At 31.3% G+C, this 11,668-nt stretch overlaps 1 protein-coding gene across 1 annotated transcript; it reads right to left on the reverse strand.

Annotated features, from left to right (window-relative positions):
• Positions 1-2,051: 2,051 nt before the first annotated feature.
• Positions 2,052-3,880, reverse strand: LOC124915886 (high mobility group B protein 3-like). The gene is made up of 7 exons (XM_047456635.1): positions 3,753-3,880; positions 3,537-3,638; positions 3,355-3,412; positions 3,193-3,237; positions 2,948-3,028; positions 2,776-2,860; positions 2,052-2,311 (listed from the first exon to the last, which is right to left on the reverse strand). Exons 1-7 carry the CDS (start codon positions 3,803-3,805, stop codon positions 2,052-2,054), a joined length of 684 nt encoding a protein of 227 aa, XP_047312591.1. The 5' UTR covers positions 3,806-3,880.
• Between the last annotated feature and the right edge of the window lie 7,788 nt (positions 3,881-11,668).

The following is an 11,668-nucleotide window of genomic DNA, read 5'->3' on the forward strand; positions in this document are numbered from 1 at the left end:
GAATGTGGTTTCATAAACTTGTTGGCTACATAATTTACTCCTATAACTTCATTGCCCGGTTCACAACAATACTCTTATTTACTATGATAATATAAGTACGATTTACCTCTCCAATAATCTCGTTCAGCACGAACGGACCAAGCACATTGAGATGGACATTTACTTTGTTCGTGAGAAGGTCTCACGCGATTAAGTTTCAGTTCTTCATGTCTCATCTCATTTTCAACTTGTAGATATCTTCACGAAGGGACTTCTGAGAGTTATTTTTGAAGAGTTTCGATCCAATCTCAGCATACATCACTCACCTACTTCGATTGCGAGGGTGATAATAAATGTAATCAATTAATAGTTATCTTGAGTTTTTTTTATATATGATTGACTTAATTAATATATTGGAAATCCTTAGATATTTGATTTCAAGATTATAATTAAACAAAATGAATGGAGTGATTTGAATAATTATTATTAAAGGTAATACATTATACTTAATTTGAGTAATTATTAATATATAATATTTTAAAGACTTTATCTTATTTTATAGATAATTTTATTTATAAAGGTTAATAAAGGTAAAACATTAATTTGAGTAATTACTAATATATAATATTTTAAAGACTTTATCTTATTTTATAAATAATTTTATTTATAAAAAAAAATTGAATAATTCAATTATTATTTTTTATAAGTATTTTAATATATATATATATATATAATTAATATAATAAAATATTAAATATTTATATTTTATTATATTAAGATACACTTCAATATTTAATATATTTTAAATAATTATAATATAAAAATAATAATATTTGTATTTTTAATTAAATAAATAATGTAAAAAAATTAATTAATTAATTATATTTAATGATAAAAACATTAATAATTAAATAAAATAAAATAAGTAAAATAAATAAAATAAGAAAGGTAATATATAAAAGTAATATTGATAAATAAGTAATTTTGGAAGTAAATGAGGAGTGAGGCAGGATAAGTATACGAGAGGAGTGAAAAAAACACATTCCATATTCTTATAATAATATTAATGATTTCAAGGTTATAAGTAATATTTTTTTATAAAAATTTATAACAATCTATTTGATAAGAAAAGGAAATATACTTAGTTAAAAAGAACAAAGCATTGCAAACTATTATTACTTTTTTTTTTTCCTTATGCTACCTAGACTTAGATATAAAAGTCAATTAAACTATTCCAAAATCACGGTGAACTAAGTCATTTAACAGTACTTATTTTAAATGTGATTTTTTTTTTCATTTAAACACTGTCTAATGAAGTGAAGATGACATATATTGATGATAAATAGATTAAACATTTGTAATTTGTACAATGTGTTTGATACTTTCAGCAACAATAGATTTTTAATATGTAATAATGAATATTGACTGAGTTTTATTTGGGGTGGGGGGGGGGGGGGGGGGGAAGTACACTATTAATTTTTCTTTCAAATTATAACTCAGTGAGTAGGAGGAGGTCTAAATGAAAACTTGCATCCTTGGGTCATATTAAATCAACATATACGTATTGATTTCAATAGAAAGAATAACCAATAACATCTTCCTATGTTGCATAATAAGAGATATATAAACATCATTTAGACAAGATCTTAAATTTCAAAATAAATACCCAAAAAAACAATACAAATTAAGTTATGACATACATTAATAAGTTACCCATCAATCATTAATTTTATTTTCGGATTAACTGGGGGATGCATATTTATAGAGTTAAAATTAACTAGAAGATTTGATTTTACTATGATTTTTTATTTTGTATAACAATGGATATACCTATACTAGTATTAAAAACTATTTAAGCATTGACTATGATCCAAATGATATTAGATATAGTCTGATGATTTTATTTATCTATACAAATGACAATATGTACTACTAAATTGTACAATAATAATATAATTACAATGAAATAAAGAATGTAAAGGTCTCGAATCTCTTGATTTTATTGATTCATGCCATTGTAATCCCTTGAATTATGCAGTTTAATATTTCTTTATTCTATAATTGGTTTGGGCTCAGTGGTTTTCATTTTTCAGTGTTGGGGGAGGTGATCTTTTAAGTCCCAATTTGCAAGTTTCAAAGTTCACTCTTTCTGTAAATATTCGTATTGCTTTCCTTGCTCTGAACATAAATTTGGTAATAAGACTATTATGTGTGCCTCTAGTCGACATTACTGTACTGGTTATCGCGTCGAAATAAGATTTATTCTGCTTATGGCTTAATACATTATTTTCTTCTTTGTCTACTCTTGTTAGCTTATTAAATGAATGCAACTCTACCAAATAAGTACACAATTTTATGTTCAGAGCAAGGAAAGCAATGCAGCTATTTCAGTCACTTGGATTATACTTTTTGGTTAATTGTAAACTTAATGCTGTAAATTTGGATCATGAAATTCTAATTAAGAGAATCAATTCAAGTAAATGTAATATCATATTACTAAGATTATCAATTCATAGTTGACAAATTTCTCAATGCAGACTCCTAAGAAGCAAAGAGAAAAAGCAATAAAATGAGCAATAACGTTGATAGAAAGTTCTAGTTATTTGCCTTACAGATATATGTAGGAGCTCCTACTAAACAAGTCGCTTGAGTCTCTTCCTGCACCATTTACCAAATATGTAAAGTTAGTAACTGCTGTTAATTACCTTCTAGAGTGGAAAGAAAAGAAAAGAAGCTAACAGAGCCAATGTTACCTCAATTATACAGATGAAGGAAGAAAATATGCCTAAGAGCTACCTTCCTGCTCAGTCTCATTGGTGATCTCAGAAGTTGTTGATATAGAAGATTCATCAGGCGTGATGATGTGCTTATCGTCATCAGTCTGAAAGTTACAACGAGTCAGTGAGCAAAAATATCGATAGAGATATCAGAAGATCAAGTCAATAATTAATGGAAAACTATCGGAGACCTGTTTCATGTTCAACTCTTCCTTTAATTTCATATATTCAATCTTCCTCTGAGCAGCAGTTGCAACATATGTTGCTTTCTCCTATTTCCGTCAATAAATATTACAAGTGTAAGCAAAGCATGTACGTATAAATCAATCGATTAAATATCTAATCAACTTTCACTAATTAATGAACTGTTATTGCATTTCTTCAAAGTTACACTAGTTTATAAGCCATAATCTGACATGGAAGTGGAAGATCTTACAGATTCAATCATTGATTTCCATTTTTTACCGCCAGCTTTTGTTACCTGAAGAACAGATCTCAGATATAAACCTTGTTCAGAGTAAATAGTAAACGTCGATGAATTAAGAGATTGATTGAGAGAACTAGAAATAACAAACGAGATGAGAGTTCATTGTCTAACATTAGCAGCAGATTTGTTTTCTGGAAAGTTCTCCTTGTAAGTCTTCCTGAAATCCTCCCTAGGATTTTAGTCGCCGCAAGTTACAAACACAAGAAGAGCAACGAGATCAATCCATCTATGATAAATACGGAATGAAAATTTCAATTCCTTGAGAACAAAATCAACTCGAGACGAGTACTCACATGAAGATGATGAAGGCGGACGGTGGACGTTTCGGAGCGCCAGCCTCCTTTTTTGCGTTGTCCTTCTTCGTTGCTGCATCTGCTTTGCGTTTATTCACCATCCTTCATATAGAAAAGAAAAACGAATGGAAACAACATCAGATCACAATCATTACAATGAAGATATCGAGAAACGAAGCGGATGAAATGAAGAGAGTCGGTGTATATTGTTGTTACGGTGAATCAAGCTTCTTCTGAGCAACGAAAGAGACGGTTCTTGGTGCTCTCATGGTGAGATTCTCGAACTGCTGTAACTGATAAGAGAGAGAGAGGTCAGGCTAATGTGATGAGTTTGTGAGCGTTTCCAAAAATCGAAATGCAAGATATGCGGTTAATGGGGAAAATATCCTTTTATAGGGGCAACTGGCATGTATCGTTTTGGCGGGAAAGTGATGGAGTGCAGAGTAAGCCACCTAACGGAGTAACGGACTGCATTGCTACCTGTCGAATAATACTATTTTGACCCTTGAACTTCTTGAAAATAGTCATTTAAAGTCTTATGCTTATATAATTTTCAATTTGAGGCTTTAAATCGTAACTTGTACCAAATGGATTTAATTTGTTAATAGAAAGTAAAACGTCCTTTTAAAAACGGGATAAATAACAAATTTAAAACTATAATCGAAAATTTTTATTAAATTTAAGTATTTCTTATTTTATTTTTTTATGGTTTGAAGAATTTTATTTACAATATTTTTGTTATATTTAAAATTCCTTATTAACACGGTTAATTTAGTTAAATGGGTGACATGTTATTTTATTATTTATTTTATTTAGTATATAATTTCTTTTTATCAAATTCATCCTCCATCAACCTAATTACATCCATCGTTTTCCGCCATCTCCTCTGTTTCTTCCGCTCACATCTAGATCTGCCCTTTCTACTTTCAGCGGAATCATTCCCTCACCATTATTCTGCCATCTCCGAAACCAACGTCCATGCCGAGATCTACCCTCAGTATACCACAATCCAGTATGCTTTCCCGTAGAATTTTGCCAACCCTACCGTCGGCGTTGATTTACCTTATTCGCCGTCGATTATTGTCTTTGTGCTCGATACTTGTGTGATCGGGGAAATTTTAATTATGCTAAATCTCCACTAAACTAGGCTATCACCTTACTCCGTGAGAATTCTTTGGTCGGGTTTATTACTAGAGGAAAATACAGTATTAGCGACGATATAAATCGTCGCTAAAAACCAGATTATCGTCGCTAATAAATATTAGTGTGGCGAACAAAACCGTTGTCATTCATTGTTATAAAGTTCATCGTTAAACGTAATTAACAATAATAGCGACGACATTGTGCCTAATGTCGTTGTTGATAATCATCTCTTATCAACGTCGATATTCCCTAACGCCGACGCTGATAATCATCTCTTATCAACGTCTGCATTCCCTAACGCCGAAGCTAATAATCATCTCTTATTAACGTCGGCATTCCCCTAATGTCGACATTGATAATCCATGCTCTCGGGTTTTTGACACATTTTTGATTCTCTTATCAACGTCGACATCCCACTAACGCCAACGTTGATAATTAAGATTATCAGCGACGTCCTTCTCCTAAAGCCAATGTTGATAATGCTTGCTCTCGGGTTTTTGGCACATTTTTGATTCTCTTATCACCGTCAGCATTCTCCTAATGTCGTAGCTGATATTGTTAATTATCAACGTCGGCATTCCCCTAACGACGTCGCTAATAATGCTTGCTCTTGCATTTTTGGCATTTTTTTATTCTTATTAAACATGTTTCATATTTTGTTCTACTATAAGCAAAAAAAGATCATTCATAAATAAAAATCAATTCTAAATTATAAAAATCTCAAATCGTATTAATACAAAAAAATCACAAATCGTAAATCAATCAATATTGATCAAGGGAGGAGGGGACATCCTATACATAAGCGTCTGTATAGCCTCTTGTTGTGCACACATCATTGCATGCATCTCTTCTATTTCACGTCCCTACTGCGCCATCTGTTCTTACATGTTCCTATTCTCCTCGATCAGTACTTTCGTCTGTTGACGTTGTGACACGCGTGCATTGTTGACGTTCGAGAAAGATCTTTTCTGTTGATCCGCTCTAAAGTGCGTTGGACATATTCCCGATCCCATTCCGATCACCCTCCTGTGTCCCTATGGTTCTAAAGCAGCCTCAAACACGTCAAACAACAACATATCATGGTTTGCTTCTAGCCGCTCGCGCATCACAGTCTACAATCATTTACAATATTGTTAGTAATTTTAAACTTAGACATGTAAACTAAAACAATAGAAAGGATTAGAAATTACAACGGCCTACTGAACATGTGACGAAGGCATGAGAGTCGGATCCTCGACGGTTGCTCTCCTATTATGAGTATGTAGGAAGACATGTGCATAATTAGGGGTGTGTCCCATATCCCTCTCCTCTACAAATAACATACATACCATCTGTTAGATATTATAAAAATTAATACTCTTACTAAATCTTACCATATGTCGCTCCAATTGCGAAAACGGTCTGCTGCTAGTGTTGGTCGCACTTTTTTTCTGCAATTATAATATAGTTATAGTTGTTAGTTAATAGTTAATTAAACATATAATATATTAAAAATGACTATTATACCTTAAATTCAGTCGTGAAGTAGTGATGGTCAAGGAGATAATTTCAATCATCGTAGTCGAATTCAATAGGAGGGTTTAATATGATCGTCGTTATAATGTGGTTGGATGTAATATGTTTTGTTAATATATCTCCACTTATCCCATGCTTTCTTAACATGTGACATCATCTTATCTCTGTAGTTGTCAATAGGATTAGGCAAATATTCGAAAAGATCCTGAAAAATAACAACAGATTTTAGGATTATGAAACCTTCAAATTATAAAATAACATGTTAAAAAATATCAAACTCATAGAGATTGACCACCATATATTATCTAACTGGGTATGTGAGAGATCAGACCAATTTAATAGACAGTGTGGCACCACCGAGGGATTCCGGATAATGATGCCAATATGCCTCGACTAGTAACTTGCATTATCGCAAGTGGACTTTCCATCCACCTCCCTGAACTCCAAGTGCATCTTCTACCCAGTTGCTAGTTTCCCAAGAACCGTGTTTTTGTTCTTCCCCCGTCCCCTCCTCCTCGATGAAGACCCTACAAAATAATAGTGAAATGACATTTGTTAAAATTTATATAATCATTTAAATATCACGTTTAAGTTGTAATTAACTATCTGTAGTCCCAAGAACGGGGAAATTCTCCTCCGGGACAAACACCTCGAGAATGTTGGAATCTGGATTATCTAGTCCCTCAATATTCGGAAGTGATCCCATAAAGTTCATAAAATTATCGGATTGTACATCATCTGTATGAGCTCGGAGCTTGTCTAAATGTCTCAATAGTGCTTGTTTTGTAGCCCGTTTAGATGCCATGATATCTGATAAAGAATAAACTTATAAATTTTAATGAAGTCATCTTATTTGACACACAAATAAAACCTGTCTAGATGTTTAAATAATTGAGATTTATCTTTGTGATAATTTTCCATCCAGGTCTAGATGTCACCACCAAACTTCTTCTTATTGATGGAAAAATTATGCTCGCCGTAATGATCATCTCCACCTATTGACCACTGGTCTGCTCGCCGTAATGATCATCTCCACCTATTGACCACTGGTCTGCCCATGACGTTGTTCCATTGCTTCCCATTTCTGTAATTGATCGATCGTATATATGTAATACGGAGAATTCTAACTCGGGCTAAAACTTTTCAGAAAATTTACTCAGTTAGAATAATAATAATATCAAGCAGATAAACAAAATAAATTTAATTTACTATCGCTACAACTGTACAAAATATTTTGATCTAGAACCACGGTAGCTAGCTAGATCCATAATCCGCATTATGGATCAAATATAATATGGTTAAATGATATAAAGAAATTAAGAAGCGAAATGTATTTGAATTGACCCATGAGAATTATAACAATATTGGACATACACTACAAAAAAAAAAAATGTATAATTAGCGACGAATAATTATCGGCGTTTAGTTAGCATCTGAAATATGTAATGGCGATTGCGATGGTTTAATCCACGAAAAACATGAACCGTCGAAAATATTAATTAATGAAAAAAACATCGTCACAATAAATAAAGATATTTAACCATGATCAATAATTATCGCTAAATTTCCGTAAGAAAATCCATCAATTAATTTATACTATATTTTGGATTAAATTTACGACGAAAATGTTTAGTGTCGAAGTTCTTTTTAGTTTGTCAAAAAATCCGTAGAAAATATTAGCGCAGAAAATTCGTTGTAGATTTTCGGCGGTTGTTTCGACATTATGTTCAACTTTATTTTATACATTTTTTTCGTCAAAAATTTCATCGCAAATGACAAACATTTATAATAACTAGTTTTAGACAGAACGACATAATGAAGACTTCAGTTTATTTATGTTAATAGTAGCATGTTTTGATGAGTTTGGAAATATGAGTATCACTAAAATTGTGGCTCTTGAGGAGGGTGTTGATTAATTTTAATTTCCCTAAGAACTCTGAAACATATCTCCAGGGTAAGCTTTTTATTTATTTTTATTTTTAAGTTGGTCGGTAGAATGCTTGATTAATGTGTTCTAGGTTTGACGATTGGGAAGGTTTGGACATCTAGAACTAGCGGTTAATTTGATCACATATGAGGATCGTTTAAATTTGTATGTGCAATGGTATTTTAGTTATTATATATTTTAGCAATTGCATATGATCTTGACTGATTAATTTGGGATGGGTGCATGTATAGGATTGAACAAGAACTTGGAACTGAAATTAAGCAAATCCCTCCTCACATAGACAAAGCTATATATTGTCTGTGACTTTTGTGTTGTTTTGACCAACTTATGAGAGAATGAATAACGGAAAATCTGGTGAGTTTTTGTTTATTTTTTGTACTTGTGTGAATCGATGGACATGTTGATAGTTTAATGATCCCTCGATCTTCTTGGCCTTCTTTTCTTGAGGAGATGTTATGTACATCTACGAGATAATATATTGATCCTAAGCTGTTTAGTTCAATTACTACATCAATACTTATACTTATTAGTTGATCTTGATTGTTTGATCATTGATATTTTTAGTTTTTTTGGTTTTGAAATGTGAATATGTTGTCCGTGAAGAGATTGTCATGTTGGATCAGGTAGAGCATTGGTTATTAGTGGGCTATGTGAAATCAATTTGCAAGTGTTTTGTTAGTTTAACAAATATGGAGAAGAAACTTCTTATATGGTCACCAGCTTCCTTGAAGATGGATATAAATAATTACTTTAATTCCTTATATGTGATTTGGAACAAAACAAAGATATATAAGAAAATAAGAGATAGACTATCAACTCAAGTGTGAAGGAAATGATGATGATGATGCATACCATTAGTTAGTAGAGTTGAAACAAAGATAAAATTAAACCATAAATACAAATATTTTTTTATGAACACTTATTTTTGCTGGACTCAAACCGTACTTTTATAAATTAGCATCCTTTTTGAAAATTGCTCATGATATTTTCTTATTTCAGCGATTCCGAGAGGACCTGAAGTTAAATCCAGGCTCGCATCCTTTTGATGAGGTACTGGTGTTTTTTCCTCTAAGAATTATTGTTTCGTTGTGGTTGTAGTTTGTATATATAAATTGTCATTCATACTCTTTGCTCAAGAGTTTTGTGTTGTTTAGCTTTATTAAATTATTATTAAGTATAAGAATGTTTTGGTATCAATCAAGTATATGTAGTCCTTACACTCCAAAACAACTTTAAAATTAAAACCCAATTTTGATCATAAACTGTTTTGAACAAATTGATCATCATCCAAGTCGATTGATACTTTGAGATGATGATCAACATGTTCCTGGGAGCTTTGTGAAGTTACCCAATCTTTTGAATCAACGAATCAGAGTTAAAGCACGAATTTAAAAAAGTGACATTTTATGTTTATTAGGACTATGGCTTGTTAGTCTAAGACCGTGGGATCCGGCCAAGGATTCTCGGTCCGAACCGAGAAACCAAAAATGAAAATCTTAGCCTAGGACCGTGGAGTCCGACCAAAGATTTCATTAGGACTGTGGAGTCCGACCGATGTTCTTGAGCTAGGACTGTAAAGTAGGACCGGTGTTCTTAAGCTAAGACCGAGAGGTCCAACCGAAGAATTTTATCTAGGACCGAGGAACTTAACATAGGACCAATGTTTATAACCTAAAACCAAATACCCTTTCACCTAGTACCGATGTTTCTAACCTAGAACAAGTACTCTTTTAACATAGAACCGATGTTTCTAACCTAGGACCGATAAATCTAACCTAAGACTAAGAGTCTCTTAACTTGTGACTTATGAGTTTATACAACCAGACCGATGAACCTATCCTAGGACTGAGAACTCCCTTGACCTAGAACCGGTAAATCAAACATATGACCGAGAACTCCCTTGACCTAGGACTGATGACCTTAGCCCAAAGCTAGACCCAGACTGAGAGGTTTATACACTTCGACTGAGAAACCCATCCCTAGGCTAACCTCAAATCGATAAGTTTTTACACTTAAACTAGTAAGATCAGCCAAGGACCGAGAGTCCTTAGCACCTCGACTAAGGGACCCCGACACCTAAACCAAGGATCCCGAACCTCGACCGAGAGGTTCCTTGACTCGGACCGAGAGTCTTTTGACCTCGATCAATGAAAACGAACTCGAGCCTTAGGAGTCTAGTCCTAAGGTATCTTTGCTTCCACTTTTCAAAATCCAAAATTATTTTTGTAATTTTGTGACCCTAAATCATTTTATAAAAATCCCGAAAAATTAGAAAATGCATTTTAAATATTTTGGGATATTTCAACAATGACTTTTTTTATGTTTATTTCTAAACTCTAATGCCTTTAAAAATGACTGTCATTCTTTAGGTATTTTCACCCTAGCTATCATCTACAACAGTTACCATCAATTAATTATTGATGTTTCAATACTTTAAATAACGCTAAACCTAGAAGCATGACTAGGACCAGAAGAATAAACGGTTAAAACTTAAACGTTATATAAACGATTTTCAAAAAGTCAATTTTATAAGTAGAGACCGTTTTAAAACGGGTACGAAGGACATAGGCAAAAGCTCTTTCCCAAGTATCACCAAAATTCGAACTAAAACAAAACTCTAGTGCAAAATATAATTTTACACGTACACATTTTTATTGATTTTTCTAAAATCAATTGGCGACTCTCTTTTCAAATAAATAATATTTTCTTAAATTAATTAAGTTTAACTAATTTAAATCGAATTTTATAAAAATTAACAAATTCACTAGGTTATTAAAATTTAAATAAAATTAATTATTTTTACATAAATAATTTTAAAAATTTGTCAGTAAGGTACTATTAATTTTTTTTTTAAATAATATTTTATTTAAAAAAAAATACCTGAAAATCAATGTTAAAACAATAGCCACTCTAGGCCCGCATGCCACATGTCGACCATACGTAATGTTGCGAGATTCCCGAGAATTACAATTATATTATATTTTTTACTTATCTCCATATTTATTAAATATACCAATATTTTTACTTCTTTTCTTAATTTTATTTTTCTAAAATAAATTATATATATATATATATTAATTATTTTATAATATATAATTACATATCTATATATCTAATAACATTCGATTGTTAGATGGACAACTATTACCGGGTCCAAAATAATGAGTGATACGAATTTTTTTTAAACAAAATAAAAAAGATTGATTCATTTAAATATAATTATGAAAATGAATGAGTAATTATAAGATAGATTAAATGGTATTAATATTTAAGAAAATGAAATGGTATTAATATTTAAGAGAATGAATGAGTAATTAATTATGAAACTTTAATAAAATAAAAAATTTAGTTTCTCTTTTTAATTATTCTTTATATATTTGTTTCTATTAATAAATAATTATATATATTAATAATTCAATTTTAACTAATTATTTTATAATACATAAATTATATATTATATATATATATATATATATATAACAATCTATTTCATCATAAATTTAAATAAAAATAAATAAATTTGATT

Source organism: Impatiens glandulifera, chromosome 9 (genome assembly GCF_907164915.1).
Source record: "Impatiens glandulifera chromosome 9, dImpGla2.1, whole genome shotgun sequence".
In the NCBI taxonomy this organism is placed as follows: Eukaryota; Viridiplantae; Streptophyta; class Magnoliopsida; order Ericales; family Balsaminaceae; genus Impatiens; species Impatiens glandulifera.

What these genes read in the sequence shown, in the direction of transcription:
- LOC124915886 (XM_047456635.1), bottom strand. Translation starts at nt 3,805, where the DNA reads ATGAGAGCACCAAGAACCGTCTCTTTCGTTGCTCAGAAGAAGCTTGAT. An exon ending in CAGAAGAAGCTTGATTCACC is followed by an intron (nt 3,639 to 3,752) that starts GTAACAACAATA and finishes TTCTATATGAAG; the next exon opens with GATGGTGAATAAACGCAAAG. An exon ending in CAATGAGACTGAGCAGGAAG is followed by an intron (nt 2,312 to 2,775) that starts GTAGCTCTTAGG and finishes CTTATTTGGTAG; the next exon opens with AGTTGCATTCATTTAATAAG.